The 20,592-nt window shown below is 43.6% G+C and overlaps 2 protein-coding genes across 5 annotated transcripts in view; one reads left to right on the top strand and one right to left on the bottom strand.

Annotated features, from left to right (window-relative positions):
• Positions 1 to 20,592, top strand: part of CCNYL1 (cyclin Y like 1) — a 90,766-nt gene that overhangs the window by 61,280 nt on the left and 8,894 nt on the right. For 2 of the 4 annotated variants that reach the window (XM_074191507.1, XM_074191510.1), the window contains exons 9-11: positions 1,410 to 1,572; positions 3,518 to 6,696; positions 7,037 to 7,210. In XM_074191507.1, coding sequence (XP_074047608.1) covers positions 1,410 to 1,572; positions 3,518 to 3,634 — 280 coding nt within the window. In that variant the 3' untranslated portion in view covers positions 3,635 to 6,696; positions 7,037 to 7,210. Of the gene's footprint in view, positions 1 to 1,409; positions 1,573 to 3,517; positions 6,697 to 7,036; positions 7,575 to 20,592 lie in introns of those variants that run through there. The other 2 variants (XM_074191509.1, XM_074191508.1) reach the window with 2 other exon arrangements.
• Positions 866 to 18,089, bottom strand: FZD5 (frizzled class receptor 5). Its single transcript, XM_074191506.1, has one exon. It carries the CDS (start codon positions 18,087 to 18,089, stop codon positions 16,365 to 16,367), a length of 1,725 nt encoding a protein of 574 aa, XP_074047607.1. The 3' UTR covers positions 866 to 16,364.

Genomic DNA, 20,592 nt, shown 5'->3' with positions numbered 1-20,592 from the left:
TTCCACATGAACAGGAAATTAATTTTGCCAGTAAGTTTAATAGGACCCAAGGTGATGGAATAAGGAAACACAAAGCTTTGCTCACATTATAGAAGCTATCTGCACAATGAACTATTGATTTTTGCATTCGTCTTTCTCTCCAGAGAGTAAAATGGATTTTTTTAAAAGCTTAAAATTCTTAAGACTCAGGCAATAACTTCCTTTTATTTTGCTTAGGACCTTTTCTGTCTTGTTAATAAAGTACTATTTAAAATCCCCAGCAAGGACTGCAAAGATTTTTTTTTTCCATTTGCTGACCTCTTGTCAACTTGTGACTAGCCCCAGGTTATGTTTACTTTTAGGAAGGGATGATAATATTTTCTACCTCCACCATTTTTCTTCTCTGGGTTATTAGACTTGCTTCCTTGCTGTCTATCCAACTCAAGTTCATAGTATTTCACTCTGAAAGTCACCAAAGGGCCACTCCATAATTTTTTTTTATAAATGCTTATATTTTAAGTGGCAGAAAGCTTGACTTTCCATGACACAGAGGGATTTACATCCCAAGCCTCTGACAGACAGTAAGACACATAGCACAATTTCCAGACCATGCCTTGTGCATACAAAAGCACTAGCCCTGCCTTGGCCGTGGCTCATTTTGCAAAGTGGGTTTAGTGTGAGACAGACTTTATCTTTGATCTTTTTACTTTTGGTTGATGAAAAGAGAATTTTTTTCCTGTAGCAATGACCAGGCAATATGTGTTAAGATGAGCAAACACTTGCATTGTGCCCTTTGACATAGTGGGGGGCGGGAGATGGAGGGGTGTCCATCTCAGATCTAGTGCTACTTATTTATTTATTTAATATTTTGGAGATGAATCCTTGTTGCTTCAAGAGGCTTTTTTTTTCTTAGAGATAATAGCAGTAGCTCTTCATAGATCCATTTGTTGCCGTGGTGATATGCCTACTCCTTTTGTTGGTCTGCCTCTACTTCAATAAACCCCCTTCCTGTTATCAGCCTGGTGAAAATGTCTGCAAGTTCTTCAGAGCTAATAAACAGCATACATCATTCCTTTCATCTGATCACTATAGTGGGGCCTTCTGAGAGTGAGAATGGAGAATGAATTGTCCAGCTGCACTAATGGAACCCTGAAGAATGAGCCCCTGAAGTCAGCAGCAGGAGCGCACCACAGTGCCCTAACCCAGCGCCCCTTGATATTCCCAACTGAAAGTGCTGAGATTCAAAAAGGCCCATCAATAACTGGACACTTGTTTGAACATTAACTGTATTAATCCAGCTGGTAGCTTTTATTTATTTCAAAACAGAATTTAAAACCATCCTGGTAGCCCAGAATGATATTTTTAAAGGTGGCCAGATAGTTTGACTAAAATTGTTGAATTTATTGTGTTTCTTCTCTAATCTTCTCTAGGAATGAGATGGAAAGACACTTCTTGGAGCTCCTGCAGTTTAATATTAATGTTCCTGCCAGTGTTTATGCCAAATACTACTTTGACCTTCGCTCCTTAGCAGATGACAACAACCTGAGTTTTCTGCTGGAGCCCCTCAGCAAAGAGCGAGCACAGAAACTTGAGGTAAAGGAGAGTGGAGGTGTGCTGAGCTGCAGTTTTTGTTGCTTAAGAAAACTGGTAGTCTGTTGCTAATCTTATTAAGAGAAATTAGAAAAACTAAAAGCTTTTATTTTAGTGTACTGAAGAGTTTAACCCTTTGGTGTCAGCCTTTCCTGTGCTGCTTTTGTGGCAAGGCATCTACAAAGGACAGAAGTTACAGGTGCTGTCCTTGAGGTTGAGAGTTCAAATGAATGAATCAAAGCAAATACACTTGAAATGTAATTTGCTTTTCATAATTTCGTTGTTTTGAATCCTCATAAATATGCATTCATAATTTCTTAAAATTGTATTCTGTTACATATATAGCATATAATAGAGCTTTCTACACCACAATGATTGCTTTAACTCAATTTTTAGAATTTTATTTAAGATAGATTACAATCTGTTCAGTGAAGGAATTGCCTGCACTGATATGATCAGTCATTGATAGAACTCAAACTAGACTTTCAAATGTGTCATGGAGGAAGTAGTCAATTCAACAGTCATTAGGTGCTAGGGACAGAAAGGTCACTGGACATGGCATCTGAAGGAAGACCAAGGATTGGCACATGGCTCTGCTCCTGACTGATCTTGGGCAATTTTAGGACACATTACTTACCTTTTCTGATCCTCAATTTCCTCTCTTTAAAAAGAGATTTTTAATTATATATTATGTCTACATTCAGAGGGCCCATGCAGACATCAAAAGAGATAAAATAAGTCAAGGAAAAACTGCCCAAACACTCTTACTCCAAACCATGATCTACCCTATGGACTTAAAGTTGGCAGAATGTAATGTGGTAATGTTATTGACCTTGAGATCAGAGTTGATTATCATCATAGAATAAAATCATTCACATGGAATGTGACATACTCCTCATTGAATTTCTAAAGTTTACGTGCTCCTTTGGTGATAATAAACCAAGCTGTAACCAAGTAATATTTAACATTGACTTTTTTTTTTAACAAGCTTCCTAAAACTCATGGTCAAGACCAGTTTATTAACAAAATGTTCAGTAGGCATTTTATTGTGTTTAGCCATTTTTCAATAACAAATTTTATTTTTTCAATTAATGATAATTTCTCTCTACCCCTTACATCCCAACTCCATTGAAAAAGAATAAAAGAAAAATCCCTGTAGCAAATATGTGTAACAAGATAAATTTCTGCATTGACTATTTCTGTGTGTGTGTGTGTGTGTGTGTGTGTGTATAAAATATCTCAATCTGTACTCTGCTTTTAACCCCTTGTGAATAACTTTAGTAGACCCTAAAGTATTCATTAGTAATATTTTTAAATGATTATAAAATATGAAATTTTATACCTATATAAAATTATTAAATATTATAAAAGTGATTATAAAGTACCAGAACTGATTTATATAAGCCACATATAAAAATTCATCTGATTAATTTCTATTTGTATTAGAAGGGCATATAATCCAATTAATATTCAGAATGAGTTTTCCCTAAGAATTAGAAAGGTATATGAGCAGGACTTCATGAAGCATAATTGATTATCCATACATTTCACTGTCTTGGACTCTTCATGAATACTCTTTGGGGTGGGAGGGGAATACTTTCTCTGACATGGAACCTTATTATAAGTAACAACACTCTTTACATGCTTTGGGTATTTCATTAGAATCCAAGGTAGCTTGCTCTAGTCATTATTACAGTAATGAATTTTCCATCTATTGTGGACATCAGATCCATTGAATATACACAAATATATAGGAATCACTTTTAAGGATCCAATGAAGTTGTGAGAAGCTGAACTTTAAAAAAAATGAAATAAATTATTTCCAACACGTAGAAATTCAGATTTCTTTTTCCCCCTAACATTCTTTACAACCACATTGGGTGTTTTGCTGTATTCTCACTGGAAGCTCTGAGTTTCTGAAGCCTTGATTCTCTTTCTGCTCCTCTAGGCTATTTCTAGACTGTGCGAAGACAAATACAAAGACTTGTCCAAAGCTGCCATGAGGCGATCTTTCAGTGCTGATAATTTAGTTGGTATCCGACGTTCTAATGCCATCCTCTCCTGAAGGGAGAAGTGAGGTGCAATGCGTCAGAAAGCCAGCATCCGTACAGAGCAGAGAAATCCTCTCTGCCCAACAACCAGCACGAGGAAGGGCACTGACTCCAAGGGACTCGGGGACCTGAGGATCACACTCCATAGGAAGATGGGACCTTGTCCAAGCAGCACATTCTCCTGTCCTTTTTAATGTATCCAGAGGTGCAAAAACAAACTTTATAATGAAACCTCCTGAATCCCACCCCATACACAGATGTTTGCTTACTGTGTAGGCCTATAGCTGTGAACTATGTAAGTTTTTTTTAAAAAATTAGTAGTTTTAAATTTTAGCATTTAAACACTAACCATGTGATTCTAGTTGAAAAGTTCCCTCTCCCTTTCCAACCACTCCAGAACCTTGCTGCATATGCCTTTCAGAGTCAATGCAGTATTAACTTTAGAACATGGGATTCTTAATAAAGCATCAAGCCACTTAGGAGCAGATATTTGTACCATTGATCAGCATTGAAAGTTTTTTTTTTTCCCCTTTTACCATTGATGCTGCTAATTACGATTAGCAATCAAATTAAGAAGCTGCTGGGCAGAATGTATTCTGACTCTGGATCATCATGTCATCCTAGTAATAAATACAGTATATAGAAAGTCTTGAGTATTGGGTTTGTGAGCAAAGAAAATTTATATTTATATTGGGTCCATGCTGCTTGTGAATTATGGTGCTTCTCATTTTGTTCCTTTTGCTCCTACTCTGGAAAATATGCAGACTACAAAATTTTTTTATGCATTTAAGTGTGTTAAAACATTTTAATCTTCCAACATGGTGATCCAGTAACCCTAAGCAATTAGTGTAATACTCTGTTTTTGAAGTTTTATTTTCTGAAGCGCCATCATGCTATATTTACAGTGGAGTTTACAATGCAAGATAGGGTTTATCTTCAGTCTCCTGAAATTTCTGCTTCTAGATTTTGGAGGGTTGGAGGGAAGCAAGGGGGAAACGGTAGGGAATTGGATTCACAATGAATCTGTAATAAATTAATAAATTAGAAGAAATTGGACTCAGTGATAGTGATAGATGATTATTCTGTTCTTAACATATCAGATTATCCAAACTTTTTAAACTTTATATGTAACTTAGATGTAGTTACAATTTTGTTCCTTCTCATTCTTGGTGTCAAAAGAGAACACTTAATCACAAGGTCAAAACAAAACTTTTATTTTTTGGTTTTTGAAAGGTGGGGAAAGAAAGATTCAGGAGATTGGTATCTGTACCAACCAAACTCAAAATAGATCTAAAAACATTAGAGCATATTAATAATTTTACCTGCCATCTCCCTTCTCCTTTATGTATAGATCCAAGGCACTTTGCCCAAACAAAACATTTCTGGTCTAGGAATCCTGTGTACTCTTTCTCCCAACATAGTAATGCTACATATTAAACCCATAGATCTGCGTGCTGCAGGTCCCATTGTTGTCAAAGGAAAAGAGCTATATAAAATGAGAAATAATGGTATTTTTAATATTTCAATCTACCAGCTCCAGAAACATGGTTTATGGAGTTTGGAGCTTGGAGCTTCAGGTATTGATTGCAGTTTTATTTTGAAAAGAATGCTACAACTTCAGGTGGTTTTTCTTTCTCATGTTTATATTAAAAGAAAAGCTAATAAACTCTATTTTAATTAAAATGTGTTTAGTGTGTTTTGTACCCTTTTTTGGTCCTTAACATAACTTGATCTAGGTATTTTAAATTCCTCTTCTTTTATTCTATGGACCTAACAGAGGGTTTTAAACTTTCAATGTGCTTATTCACAAATTCAACTCATATTTCATTATTTATAGTTGGTTTTTTATTTGAACTGTATTTTACTTCTGTTCTACAAATGAAGAAAATTTTGCTCTTTAAATTGTGTAAAATGTATGAAGTATATTTGATAAGATTTGAAGATAGTTTGGTGTGTATATTTCTTTTAAACAGATTGAAAAAAATGGATCATGAGATGCTAAGTTTAACATTTCAATGGAACATAGAGGCTATTAAGTCAGACTCCCTTATTTTGAAGATGGCCATAAGGAGGCCCAAAAGTCAAATGTCTTCCAAGCCCAGCCTACTTCTCACCCTCAGTTACTGATTTTCATGCCCTTCCCTTCTGCTTCACCCTCCTCTCAAGGCCATCATAATATACTACTAGGTTGGTCATAAAGAACTGGCATTTTAATGATTATATCCTGTCTGGTGCATTTTCTTTCTAACTCCAAAGCAGCCTGCTGATAGGCTAGTGGCTTAGTAGATAGGATTGCCATGCTGATTTGTCAGAAGAACCAAGTTCAAATCATTTTTCTGACACTCGAGTTGTATGACTATCAGCAACCAAATTTCTAGGATCTTAAGTTTCATCTGTAAAATTATAATATTATAGAACCTGACTCACAAGATTTTTGAGAAGTTCAAATGTAACCTTGGAAAGTGCTTTGCAAACTCCATAGCATTAGATAATACACTTCTTATTAAAAAAATAGCTTTATTGGGGGGGGATGAATGAGTTCAATGAAATATCTGATGTCAGTATTAAAGCTAAAAATTGTTTTTGAAACATTAGTTTTCATGGTGTAAAACTTGTTCATGAATTAAAGGATTAAAATAGTCCTGGAAATCATGAATTATAGAGTAATTTGTCTTTGTACTATAACAGAAGTTGTGAAAAACCAAAAGACATTTCTCTTACCCCCCTACCCTAGAGAAATTGGTGTTTCTATTTTTCAGCTTCCAAAATCTTATTTTAAACTGTACTCATGATATGGAAAATTGACTTAATAGTACTAGATTTATTTTACATTGCTTTCTCTCATAGTAGAGGGGTGAAAAGATCATGTAAAAGGAGTAAAAAAGAAAACACACAGACAAGGTTAAATTTCCTTTTAAAGACCCCTCTGGGAAATTTAAGATATGTTTTTAGATCTGTTGTTTAAGAAATCATCACTAAATTATAATATGCCTTCTTGTTTGGTGCTTAGGGTGACTGAGGACAAAGTCTGTGAATCAACAACTGTTCTAACTGGACAACCTATGATTGGTAAATGGTAAATCTGATAAATTTTTACTCACCTGATCTTAAAAAAAACTCATTAATTCATGATATCTTTACAGTTAAAAAAAAATACATAAACAAGGTGATTGATATTATTCCAGTACTCAGTCATCCTTTTTGATGCTATGTTTTTCATGATCTATGACTTAGCCTTTATATTTCCAGCAACTAGGAGAAGAGTATAAATAATTACATATAGTCCAAATATGTACATTAAACCCAAGGAAAAAGGAGATGGCCAAGGTCAAATGGGCCTTAGCATGAGTAGTATTCTAAAGTGTGACGAGTTAGCAAATAGCATTTTATCTCTCTTTTGCTTTATTTTTCAACAGGAACTGAACCATTTACCGAAATGGATTAATAAAGATTTGGGTAGGTGGGCTCTAGCATAAGACTACAGTTCTACAAAGGGCAACCAAGAGATCAGCTAGCTGTCATGGAACCTGGAGAAGACAGTAGAATTTTCCTGTGTTGGCAAATTTCCTGAGGTCCTATAACTGGGAAAGGTATGGTGCAGCAAAAAATCTCAGAAACAGTCTTTTGTAAGATTATGCCTATAAACCCCCAAAGTATGATTTTGTGAAATTGGAACATTTTTTCATGGGGTTGTACCCATCTGTTCATATTATCCACACATGCTTTCCTGTGAAGATGTATTGAAGACTCAACTGGTGGTTGTTTTGACTGTTATGTTGCCATCTAGGGTTCAGATCCTTTATCAGAAGAAAATGAAAGACTCTGAAATTAGGGAACTTATTACTTGAGTGTTAAGCAACAGATAATTCTCCAGAGCCTTATCAAGTTGTCAGCATGGCCCTACTAACAAATTAAAAACCTTTTTAACATTAAAGTTTTCCACTTGTTACTGTACTACCCTCCTTTTTTCTGGGCAGCCTCAGTCCCATTAGAACAGTTGAAACCTAAGATTGTAAATAGTTGGGGGGGCGGTAAAAAGGACAGCCAAAGCAGAAGTCTTGACATTTCACACCTGAGTGTGAGATTGATATTATCATTAATTTCCAAATCGCCATCAGCTAGGCAAGGTGACAAACAATCACCTTTGGAGGGGGAAGCTCGATGACCAGGTCCAATTCGAAGTCCAGTTTTCACCCAAACCTTCTTCCTAATCACATTAAGAAAAGAAAGTTTGTACTTGTTCTCTGACCTCCAAGCTGCATTCCTGAATATACTGCTACCTGGGAAAATGCTAGCTTGAAGGTGGAGGTGCCTAAATTAAGTGCTAGTTTAATGTAGGCAGAATCTTTAGACGAAACCCAACATCCATCAAGGTAGGGATTAAATTTAAAGGCTAAATACTCTGCCTATCACCTACTGGCACTATCCAGCCTGCCCCCCCACCCCCGTACTTGAATGAAATTTAGATCTAGAAGCTCTGTTTGGTTTCTAAGGCAATTTCAAATGAAAACTATTTAAAGTGAGTTTGATGGGTAAGAGAACAAGTACTTCAGAGTTGGCATAAATGTCAAGAACCCCTATTTGTGGTTTAGGATCTGGGCATCAGGAAGGCCATTTGGAAAACTAGAGGTGGACAGAAATAGCAAGATAAGACTACATAGATAATGGAGTATGGCTAAGACTTTGCAAACAGTGAAATGGAGTAATTGATTAAGTCTTATCAGAATATCACTAATTTTGAGTGTGAGATTAGGGAAATTCATTGGTGCCCATGGAAACTCTTAGGGTGGTAAAATATAGGGCTTATCTACTACAAACGACCTTAGTTAAAGGTCATTTGGAAGGTGCACAAAATTAGTCTTTCATTAAGTCTATAAAGTATTAATTATTGAACTTACTATTCAAATCACAGATCTTTTCTATTATCTTTGTTCACATTTGTTATTAGCAACCTACCCTAATGTCACCAATTTCATACAAGCCCCCTTGACTTCTTAGAACTTAAACTTTTTGGTTCTTTCTACAAATTCCTCTATTATTATCCCTATACTCCCTGCAAGTCAGTTTCTCTCACTGTATATAGCTGGTTGATGTCTTTCTCACTTTACCCGACTTCTTTGTTCTCATCCTCATCCCTAATCTAACACATCAGTCGCTACCCTTTTCCCCTTATCCTTTCTTCATTTCAAAGAGCTGTTCTTCCATTCTAAAGCTAACTTTTCCCAACTATTGGATGGATTTTCTCCTTCATTCAGCTCCTGAAGAAGTTTAGTTTTATATTCCTCTTTTCTTCTTGCATGTGATTTTCCCCGATCTTGATAAAAGCTCAATTTGACTGCTAATTCTCTAGTAATTATCTTATTTATTACTTTAATTGACAAATTCCAACCACTGTGGCTTCAATATTTGATGCTTTTATTTCCTTACTCTCTTTGGCAATCTGGTATTCATTCATCTTGAAATTTCTGGGAGTCTATAGTGATGCCCTTCCAAGTTGAAACACCTTTTTCTCCAAATTTTCATTCTCTACAGGATTGTCCCTAGACAATCCTTTCCTTGAAACTTTTACCTTGGCATCAAACTTCCTTGATTTTCTTCCAATATGACTTCATTCCCCTTTCTCCCCAAACTCACACACTGGCTGCTCCCCATCCTTTGGGAAGATTTTTCAGATTTTGTCCTTCTGGTCTATACTCTTCTTCAAAGATCTTGGCTGTCTTTTAGGTGTTGGCTGATACCTCTGTGCTTTTGGCTTCCAAATCTATCTCTAATCACATGGAATGATTCGGTTTCAAAATTAGAAAGAACTAAAGCTTCTTCTCAGTCCCTACCCCCCAGTCTAATTTTGCGTTTACAAATACTTACTGAACATTTCTGCTTTAATCTCTTATTTATGTCTTTATAATTTTTGTAATTATTTGAAAGTGAACCAACCCATCTCCCCCTCTAAACATCTCCTCAATTACCTAAGGAACAGCCTAATAATTCTCTAAAACTTGGGCTCAAAATGCATTTTTTTCTCATCTTTCCTTATACCATCCATGTCCACTCACTAAAAACGTTTCTTTTTGAAATGCTTCACATCTTCCCCTTCCTCTCTTCTTTCTTCATTTCTCCACTGTCACACAAATTCTTCTTCTCTGATTCTAGAGTTTCCTCCTTTTTTTTGTACCTGCCCTGCATAGGACCATCTTAACTCAGATTAATCATCACTCCTTTTCAGAGATCACTAATAGCTGCTCACTCACATAACATTATCAATCTGGCTAACACTAGCCTTAAATTGTATAATCCTCTATACTTCTCTGTGACCTTGATTAGGCAAACCATTTACCTCCTCTGCTGTAGGAGTGTCCTTATCTATAAAATGAAGAGGTTAGACTAGTCAAGGGCAGGGAACTTCAGGCCATGAGATCCAAGAAATCATTTGACCTAGTGCACCAAGACAGCCTTGGACAGGATTCAAAATTCAGTAAATCTTAGGAGCTTTTTAGGGGTGAATTAATTTTGTATGGTCTTTGAATGATATTATAAATATCCGAATGGTCCTTGGCAGAAAAAAGGTTCCCCCTCTCAAAACTAAATGATCTCCTTCCCAGCTCTAAATTGTATGAATCCAGGAGCAAACTTGCAACTACTTTCATATGGATTTCTTCTTGCCCTTTTCTACTCTTCTCTGCTTGTCCAAATTCTAGTCCTTCTTTAAGGTTCAGCCCAAAGGCTATCTCTTTTTTCAGCCCTTTCCACACTTGCCTTCTTTGAACCATTTCACTTAAGTTGGTGCCCAACTTTTCCAGTCTTGCACCCCACCAACAGACTCTTAGATACAGTGATGCTGGCCACCAACAAGACTCTTCCTTACTGGGCTCTGGGATTTTCTGTTTTCCTGTGTATGGAATGCTCTCTTCTTACCACCCACTGGCATCCCTGGATGTCTTCCAATCCCAGCCATAAATCTCACTTTCAGGAAGTCTTTCCTAACCTAGTGCTTGCTTTGTGCTAATATTTCCTGTTTATCCTTTATATGGCTTCCCTCTTTGCATGTTGTCTCTTTGAGGGCAGGGATTGTCTTTTGCTTCCCTGTAGCCCCCAATGCTTAGGCCATAGGTGTTGGATAGATCTTAACTCACCACATTACCACCTAAGCTCTCTTGATGGTCACATACGTCCTTGTCTTACAATTGAGATTCTGAGGATATATAGGTTTTATAATAGTGTCCCAAAAGTCTGAGTGCATCTTGAGTGGCTAGAGTAGTGAAAGGTGAAAGCTGAATATCTATTTGAATGCAGAAAAACCTACCTTCTCTCCATCCCATCCAGTGCCACAGAGAATAAGAGGGAACTTGGCAGTAATCTCTGTCCTAGAATGGGTATGTATAAATGAATGGCTTCATGTTTTGAGGTTTCTCAAAACCCCACTAGACTAATTCAGCTGATGGGAAAGTAAGAAGTGTCCACTGAAGTAGCTGTGCCAGTTAGTAAAGAGAAGTACCATCTTTATTGTTCTTTGGCATAACTCTTCCCCGGAATTAGGTACTAACCTCTGGATTCTGGATCTATTTTGCTTTTTACTTGGATTCCTCCTTGGACTTAAATAGATTGATTGTCTTGGACTATTTAAAACTGGAACCTAAAGAGTTAATTAAGCGTTATGTACTCAAGTTTTGTAATGATCCATTGTTAGGTTTGTTCAGCAGATTTATTAGTTCACTGTCATCCTGAATAACAGAATTGAAATAAAGTGAAGCCTTGTTTGTTATGATGAATAGTGTGAAGAATTTTTTTTTAAAATATTAAGGATTCTGGGGCAGCTAGGTAGTGCAATGGATAAAGCACCAACCCTGGAGTCAGGAGGAGCTGAGTTCAAATCTGGCCTGAGACCCTTAATAATTACCTAGCTGTAGGGTCTTGGGCAAGCCACTTGACCACACTGCCTTGCAAAAACCTTAAGTATTCTAAAGAAGCACCACTGGGGTTTTAAGTCCTCATTGAAAAATAGTTAATTTTCATGTCAATAAATCATAGCTTTAATAAAATTTTAATGCTTCTTAAGATCAGCCTAGTTCTAGATTCACCAGCAAGGTAGGAAGAGAATTTGAGAATTCAGGTCATTTTTGAGGGGAAGAATGTCCCTTTGATTTTTTAGCAAGTCCTATCTCCAAAGGAGAAGAGAAAATTCATTTTCACAGCATCTTCTCATTTTTTTTCCATTGTTTTAATGGTTTTTATTTTTGATCTACATTAATCAAGAACAAAGAAAAAATAGACATTTCTTTGTTTTCTCATAAATAACTAATCTTCATAATTTTATAAAATTTCAGATGATTTTACCTTTTCACAAATATAATACATACAAAAAAATTTTTAAGTAACAAAGTCAGCAATTTAAGTATCTGGAAACTAAACATAACATAAAACTGTTTTGTCTACTGAATAAAGGGCACAAAATAAGCACTCCTTAAGTAATGGATTCAGAATCATAATCACGTTCATAACTTGGCATCCAGGCAGATGGTCTGTGAGGAGTGGTCCCCTATTCAGTAAGCTTTGACTTGATAGGATGTGATTTACCGGATTGCATGAAATAGGCACTATCCAAGTTACATAACTAGTAGAGAAATTACTTAATGCCCCGGACTCGACGAACTACCGACTCAGTGTTTGCCTCATTTGGCTCAGTAATTAATTCACCTGCACCAAACCCATATCAAAGGTCACTAAATCTCTCATATATATAATATATATTTATATTATGTATATATATGTATATACATACATATACACACACACAACCACAAAACAAAATTACATTTACATAGTTTGTAACAACATGTCTCAAAAGACTACCATACACTGTTGGTGACTAACTAGTGGAACCTCCCTTCCTATCAGGCTCTTGTCTCATCCTCCTGATTCCTTCCTTGGGAGCTGTTTGAACCTATAACCCAGCTGTCCCTGTTTCCTTCAAACTTTGTTCAGCTTGGCTTGACTGCCATCTTTAGGTATAGGCCAGATGCTATGTCTCAGGCTGTCAGAAAATTAGGAAAGGTTAGCTGAGATCAAGGAACTGTCCAGGGCCCTCCACCTTCTCCCCCTGTGCGTGCATATTCTGATTGTGTCAAGAAGTGAATTTTCAAAGTTTACTCTTTTCTGCCTCTTATTCCTTTTATTGAAAACAAAAGTAAACAAGACCCTTTTAAGCTTCAGGCTAATTAAAAATATACAAAGTAGATTTCTTAGCTTTGGGATTCTCATTCTGTGCATGAGAATGCTATTAAGGTCCTATGTGTGAACGGAACCAGGAGACTTTCTTTCCTAGCAGCCAATGAGTACAGCCCTGGTTCAGAATATTGTGATGAATATCCACTTTGTTTTCGCACCTTAAAACAAACAAACAATACATGCGCGCGTGCACACACCACACACACACACACACACACAACTGGGAGATGAGTGCAGAGATTCCATTGAAAGAGGAAAGAACTTTGTAGAGGTGACATGCCAAGAGGACAATTTCAAACTAATAATGCAATATAAATAATTAAAATCCAACAGATTTCCTGAAAACTTAGTCACCATAATTCAATACCTGGGTTATTCAAATGAAAATTCTGCCCCTCAGGGTAGCCTGCTTAGCATTAAGGTCTCTATAGAACTAAGGAAAGCTGCTGGGTATAACTGGGATAACCAAAATATCCTGTCTTTTCATGGTAGAGGAGCTGCCAGCCTGCATCCACCTTAGTCTAAAACAGAGTTGGCTTGGGTTGGGTGATGGCCAGATGATGTGACAAGGAATGGATTTGAAAGGTTGATACTTGATTCAAGTACCAGTGAGAATGAGATAACAGCACAAGATTTGGAAAAGGCATGTAAGGTTTTGTCTTTCTCTTTTAAAAGACAAAAACTAATAGGTTTTTTAAGGCAACTAACAAAGGGTAAGGATGTGTGGCTTAGGGAGTAGGAGAATTCATCTAAGAGCAGCAATATTCTTAGCTGTCCATGAAAGTGCAAGGATGAGAAATTTAACCCTATAATAAGGACTGCCTGGCTTCAGAGACAGTTTGCTCTCATCTACAGTGATAACCTGTTTTCATTTACTAAAATGTGGGTTTAAAAAAATAAACCACTTAGCTAGCCTGCCAGCATTTGGCATTTTTGCAAACTATCCAGGTTTTTTTTTTAACTTTCTCCACCTTATTCCACAACCTACATTCCTATACAGGAAATACAAAATTACAAAAGGCCAATCAATCTAAATTGGAGACAATTTTAAGTAACACATAATAGATATATTGTGGAAATGAAACTGAATAGGAGGAAATCCCAACAGAATGATCAATGAAAAGCACTTCCTCCTTATAAAGTATGAAAGGGTTTTTGGCTCTAAAGGGAAATAAATATTCTCCAGAAAAATCCTGGATGAGGCTCTCAAATAAAGTAAAGAGAGAAAAGGATACAGAGCAATATCAGCCCCCCCCCAAAAAAAATAACTTATGTGGCTTCAGTATGAGTTTCCGTTCTGAGGTCTAGTCCTCCCTATTCAAAATTAGGCTCTCATCTCTTTCCCCCCAAGTAGATCACCTGTAAAGACTTGGAAGATAGCATCTAATCAAAGTCCTAATTCTGTGAAAATTTTGTTTGATGCTTCCAAAAAAATGATTTTTTCACTACAAGCATTCATGCATTCTGAGGACTAAGAAAGGAGTCTAAAAATCACATTTTTCCCCTAAGGATATTTTTGAAATTTCTTCACCAACCCCATGTTTTACCCTGGCAAAACCCATCTACATTTGTTCCCATTATGGACTGTGTGTTTTTCAGTACTTGGGCCTGAGGAAGAAAAACCTGCCTTGGCATTCCTTCACTTTACCAATGTGTATATATAATGTTAGTGCAAATAATAACTAAAAGGGCCAGGCCTCCCACATTAAGAATTTGCTCCCTAGGCAACTTGAGTAAATTTTCATAGCTTTGAGTATTCAGTTTGTTCAAGTTCAACTCACTTGTTTAAAAAAAAATCATGAGTGGTCTACCTCCTTCCTCTGCTTAATAACCTCAATGGATTTGGATCATTGGTTAATTAGATTGGGAAAGCAAACATGGATTTTCCAAACTGCCAAGGCACCAGCCTGCAAGGGATACTCATACATTGTCCTCTCCTTACCAGACAAAACTTTTTTTAGATTAATATTGGGACAAGTTTTGCAGCCCAGCAAGCTACACTGCAAAAGATAAGTGGAGTCTGAGTGGAAGACAGAGAGCTCAATAAATCAGCTAGTCAATGATCCCAGAAATCTAGAGACATTTGATTTTCCTCCTTTGCTGTGCTCTTCTCTAGCCCCTCACCCCTGGATAGGTGTAGTTTCTAAAGCCAGGGGAAGACAGGACCGAATTCCTTAGGGGCCCGACAGTGCTGGGGGGTGGGGGGAGGACAAAGGTGAAGGGTGCTGGCCAAGGATGCTGCTAAGCTGCAAGTGTCCACAGAAGGACAGACCTAAGACTTCTATGAAATAAAAGACTCAAAGCGAGAAGGGCAATTTAGAGTTTTAAGTCAAAGTGAGAGGCAGCAATCTCTGGTAAACCAACAAGGGTCAATGGTAAGACTACACTGGCCAAACAGTATTCTGATAATGGACTTAGTGAGGGACTGGTGGAGGTGTGTGTTTAGATGGTTGTGGCAAAGAAAACCATTTTATGAAAGATTTCACCTAGAGAATTTGGAACTCAAGGTTTTGGAAGTAAATGTTAAAACTTGCTTTTGCATGTAGCTGGGGGGAGGGAATTTTAAAATAAAATAGATTTCCCTAACCTTCACCCCCAAATACTAAAAAAGCTTAAAATGTAGTTTCTATGTAGCAACCACCAAACTAAATCCTTCCAGAAGTAGGTGACTTATTTAACTTTTCCCGGCAATGGGCAAATTCCCCTTTTTTTAAATAAGTATAACACTTGAGTTCAAGTTCCTCCTACTCAGAGCTAACAAGTTTCATAAGATTTGACAGTTAAAACTGTGCCCCTGTAGTTTTGCTACTTTTTAACATTGAGGTTACACTAAGCCTTCAAAAACCCCAAGTGCTAGTCCTTAGAGAGCGGGAGGCTGCTCGAGAAACCAAAGTCGCCATCTCCCTTCCCCTTTGGAAGCCCCTCAACACATGAAATTGAAATTTAGAAGCACTCGGACATCCTTTCTCACTTGCCCAGCCACATACAAGAAACAGGAGATAGTCTTAGAGACATAAAGAAACAGGAGATAGTCTTAAAGACAAAGAAACGAGATAGTCTTACAGACACAGACTTTGTCCCAGTGTGGGTAGGGAGGGGCAGGCCTCCTGGCCCCACCACTCCACAGAGATGCCCCCAACTTACCCTGTTCACATGAAAACCAGAACATTTTCAGGGCGTGGCACAGGCTAGAACAGGTTCATAAAAAACAAGACATCCTGATAACGCCCAGCCCTCCGCCCTCCCCAAAGCCCAAGGTAGGGTTTCGCTGCCAAAAAGCAACTTGTTACCCACGCAGGATGGAAAAAAATGAGAAAATTTTTTAAAAATCATATTTAAAACCAGGGTCCCTTCCTTAGTCCCGGGACTCACTTAACTATCTCGTGTTCCACCTCAAAACGGTCCGTCCTCCCTCCTTCCCAATTCCGAAGTGAAGCAGCAGCAGCAGCAGCAGCAGCACCAAGAAGTCAAAACGAGTGACCTGTGAAAAGGCCGGGCGGCCAGCGGGGGGCCCCGGCCTGGCTACACGTGGGACAGGGAGGCCTGCTTGTGGTAGGCGGCGGCGGCCGGGCAGGGGCCCCCCGGCCGGCAGCCCGTCAGGGCGGCGCTGGCCTCCGCGTAGTCCCGGGCCCCGGCCTTGGGGCCCCGCCGCGGGCGGCGGCAGCAGCAGCGGCCCGTGAAGTGCCGCCACGACTCGAGCGTCTTGCCCGACCAGATCCAGACCCCCGAGGTGATGCCCACCAGCAGGCACATGAGGTACTTGAGCATGAGCACCCAGTACTCGGGCTTGGGCCGCGGCGGGCCCGGCGGGCAGGGGCAGGTGAGCGCGCGCTCCCAGCTCTCGCGCCAGTGCTGCTCGTACAGGTAGCAGGCCACCACGGCGCCCGCGGGCACGGTGTAGAGCACGGTGAAGAGCCCGATGCGGATCATGAGCTTCTCCAGCTTGTCCGTCTTGGTGCCCCCCTGCTTGATGACGCTGCGGATGCGAAAGAGGGAGACGAAGCCGGCCAGCAGGAAGAGCGCGCCCGTGAGCAGGTAGACCACGAGCGGCGCCAGCACGAAGCCGCGCAGGTAGTCCAGGTTCTGGTTGCCCACGGAGCAGATGCCGGCCACGGGGTCGCCGTCCACGGCGCTGAGCGCCAGCACGGCGATGGACTGGACGCTGGGGATGAGCCAGGCGGCCAGGTGGAAGTACTGCGAGTAGCCGGCGATGGCCTCGTTGCCCCACTTCATGCCGGCCGCCAGGAACCAGGTGAGCGACAGGATGACCCACCAGATGGAGCTGGCCATGCCGAAGAAGTAGACCAGCAGGAAGACCACGGTGCAGAGCGCGGGGCCCGTGGTCTCGTAGTGGACGTGGCCGTGCTCGCGGCTGCAGGCCACGCTGGCGTGGCCCACGGCCAGGCGCACCAAGAAGCCCAGCGACACGAAGAGGTAGCAGGCCGAGAGGAAGATGATGGGGCGCTCGGGGTAGCGGAAGCGCTCCGTGTCGATGAGGAAGGTGGCCACGGTGGCCGAGGTGGAGACGAAGCAGAGCACGGACCAGACGCCGATCCAGAAGGCGGCGAAGGTGCGCTCGTCCGGGCTGAAGGTGGGCTGGAAGCAGGGCAGCGCGCAGTTGAGCACCCGGCCCGTGCGCACCTTGTTGAAGAGCGGGTGCGTCTCGCGGGCGATGGGCACCAGGGGCTCCCGGCAGCCGCAGGCGGCGCCGCAGTCCGCGCCCGGGGCGGCCGAGCCGCGCGGAGGCGCCGCCGGGGTCGGGCCCGGGCCCGGGGCCGGCGCCGTGGTGGCCTCGCTGCGGTTGTAGTCCATGCACAGGGTCTCGGCGTCGCCCAGCGCCGGCAGCCGGTCGCAGCCCATGCGCTCGGGCCAGGCGAAGCCGTACTGGCGCATGAGCGGGGCGCAGCCGGCCCGGGCGCGCTCGCAGACGGAGCGGCAGGGCGGCAGCGGCTTGGGGTAGTCCGGCAGGCAGATGGGCGTGTAGACGGAGCAGAGGAAGAAGCGCAGGTCGGGCGAGCACTGGATCTCCACCAGCGGCCAGAACTGGTGCACCTCCAGCCCCGCCTCGTCCTGCGTGTCGTGGTTGAACTGGTTGGGCATGTGCGTCAGGTTGTAGCCGATGCCCCGGCACATGGGCACCGTGATCTCCTGGCACACGGGCGCCTGCGAGGAGGCCCCGGCCCGGCCGGCCAGCGGCGCCAGGAGCAGCAGCAGCCGCAGCAGCGGCGGCGGCGGCGGCCCGGCCATCTCCGCCCGGCGGCAGGGGCGGGGGGGGGGCTCCGCCGCTCCTTCAACCTGTTGCGGGGCTCCCCCTCCGGGGGGGCTCCGGGCCGGGGGCCGGCGGCGGCGGCGGCGGCGGCGGCGATCTCGCCGGGACAGCACGGACACGCACAGAGCCGCGCGCGCTCCTCAGTGAGGCGAGAACTCGTCCGGCGCCCCTTAAATCCGAGTCCGGCCCGCTCGCCTCCCCGCCTTCCTCCGGGGTCGGGGCCAGGCCAATCCCGGGGCCCCCTCTCCTCTCGCGCCCCCTCCCCGCGGGGCGCAGCGAGGGGCGGCCGGGCCCGGACGGCGCGCGCTCACCTCCTCGCCCCCGGCAGGCCTGGGTCCCGGTCCGGGAAGGAGGCTCCGAGCCGAGCCCGGCGCCCGGGGAGCCTCCCGCGGAGCACCCAGCTGGGCGGCGGCGGCGGCTCGGGGAGGGGGCCTGGGGGCGCCGGTCACTCACGCCCCCCTCCTCCTCCTGCTCCGCCTCCCCGGCCGGCGGCTGCCCGCATGACGGGCCGGCGGGGCTGCACCCGGGGCGCGGGGCTCTCGGCGCTCTCTCCCTGGCCGCGGCTGAGGCAGCTGCCCGCTCCGGCCCCGGCCCCGCCCCCGAGCCCACCCCCACCGGCACCGCAGCCCGGACCCTGGCCGCCGGCCCAGCGGCCTCTCCGCCCCTCCCCTTGTCACCTGCCTCCTAAAGCCGGGCCGGAGCCCACGCCCCCCGCGCCGGGGCCGCCCCCGGCCCGCCTCCCCCCGGAGCGGCACATGCCACGCTCACTCCGAGTCTCCGCCCACCGCCGCCCCGCCTCGGCCTCGCGGTCCAGAGTGGGGCCGGCCGGCCGGACCCCGCCAATCCCGGGCCTGCGGCACCCCCGAGGGCGGAGCTAGGCGGCTTCTCCCCGCGGAGAGCCGGAGCGGGAAACCCTCCAGCTGGCCCGCGCCCCGCCCCCGCGGCTGGGGGTCCCGCGGTCCCGGGGTCCCGGGCCCCCGGCGCTCCCGCAGTCTGGCCCGGTGCGGGCTCTCCGCCCTCCCGAAGCCCGGCGCCGCGACGGACTTGTGAGCCCCCCACCCGCCTCCCCTCCCGGGCGCGCGGATGCCGGACCTTCCCTGGCCTGGGGCCGGCCGCGGCTGCCCAGCGCGGAGCACCACCGGCCCGACCCTCCCCCCCCCCAAGCCGGACCCCCCCCCCCCCGGGCTGCCTCGGGGGGGCGCTGCCCAGAAGCGGGCGCTGAGAGCGGCCGGCAGCTTCCGACCGAGAGCGGGGAGATGCGGTCAGGCAGGAGGTGACCCTGGGGAGGTAAGGGACGGCGCCCCCCAGCCCCCCGGCGGGGCCCCGCGGCGGCGCACCGGGGAGCTGCGGCCCCTCGCCGGCCTTCCAGGGGCCGGGCGCCCCGCTCGGGTTATTAGGCTGCAACTTCTAAATGTCCTAGAGTCTTCTTTCTCAATCCCGATAATTAGGTAGGAACACGGAGTGTTTAGCATGCCTGGGATGTCTTTCATTCACATGCAGAGAAAGGGGGAGGGTTGGGGGTTGGTTTCTTGGGGTTTTATTCATTTTGTTTCTCCTCCCCTCCCCCTCTTTGGAGGAGGAAGGCTTGGGGAGTCCTGTGGATGTGCATTAATGGATCCGATGGAGCTGGTCCTTGGCCTTTCGGTAATTGAGTCTGCAGGGGCATCTATAAAATGGGAGTAACGCCCTTCCCCCTCCCCACTACTCAAAGAGCATGCATTTTTGAGCCAGAAGGGATTTCAGAGACCATCTGAGGAAGGAATTCTTAAACAGGGGTCAGCCAACTCGCTTTTTTTTAAATATACACATGCACACCGAGAGAGTTATACATGCAGACATACAGAGAGACAGATAGATGAGAACTACCTCAATTTAGCTTCTTTCCTTTATAATTCAATGTGTTTTATGAATTCAAAACATTCTGAGAAAGGATACACATCCATACCTAGAGAGTTTGATAGAGAGACAACGATAGGGAGTTATATAAATATTCTATATTGGCTACTATTTCAATTTAACTTCTTTCCTTTGTAATCCAATGTGTTTTATGCATTCAAAAGCATCTTGAGAAGGGATCCATTGACTTCAGCAGACCTTGGTCCTTGACATCACAAAAAGGTTCCTAAAGGATTCTGATCCAGCCTAATTTCCTAATTTTGCAAATGAGGAAACTGAAGCAAGATCCAGAGAAGTGGCACAAGGTCACACCGGTGGCAGAGGCAGACTTCCAACCTAGGTGCTCCAGCCTCAAATCCAGCCTCCTTCCCATTGTCCCAAGCTACCTCCTCTGCTATTAATAAAAATCAGAAAGTATTTATAAGGGCTTACTATGGACCAGACACAAGACCAAAAATGATCCTGCCCTCAGAGATCTTATGTTTTGAATGAAGCAACAATATGTAACCATGTAAGCTAAATAGGAAACAGAGAAGGTGTTAAATAGGATCCAAACAAGGTAGATACAAGGTGATTAATGTTGTT

The sequence above is a fragment of the Macrotis lagotis genome, chromosome 6 (assembly GCF_037893015.1).
Source record: "Macrotis lagotis isolate mMagLag1 chromosome 6, bilby.v1.9.chrom.fasta, whole genome shotgun sequence".
Lineage (NCBI taxonomy): Eukaryota > Metazoa > Chordata > Mammalia > Peramelemorphia > Peramelidae > Macrotis > Macrotis lagotis.
This window is presented reverse-complemented; position numbering and strand designations above follow the sequence as displayed.

Excerpts from the sequence above, each read along its gene's own strand:
- FZD5 (XM_074191506.1), bottom strand. The coding sequence starts at position 18,089 with ATGGCCGGGCCGCCGCCGCCGCCGCTGCTGCGGCTGCTGCTGCTCCTG.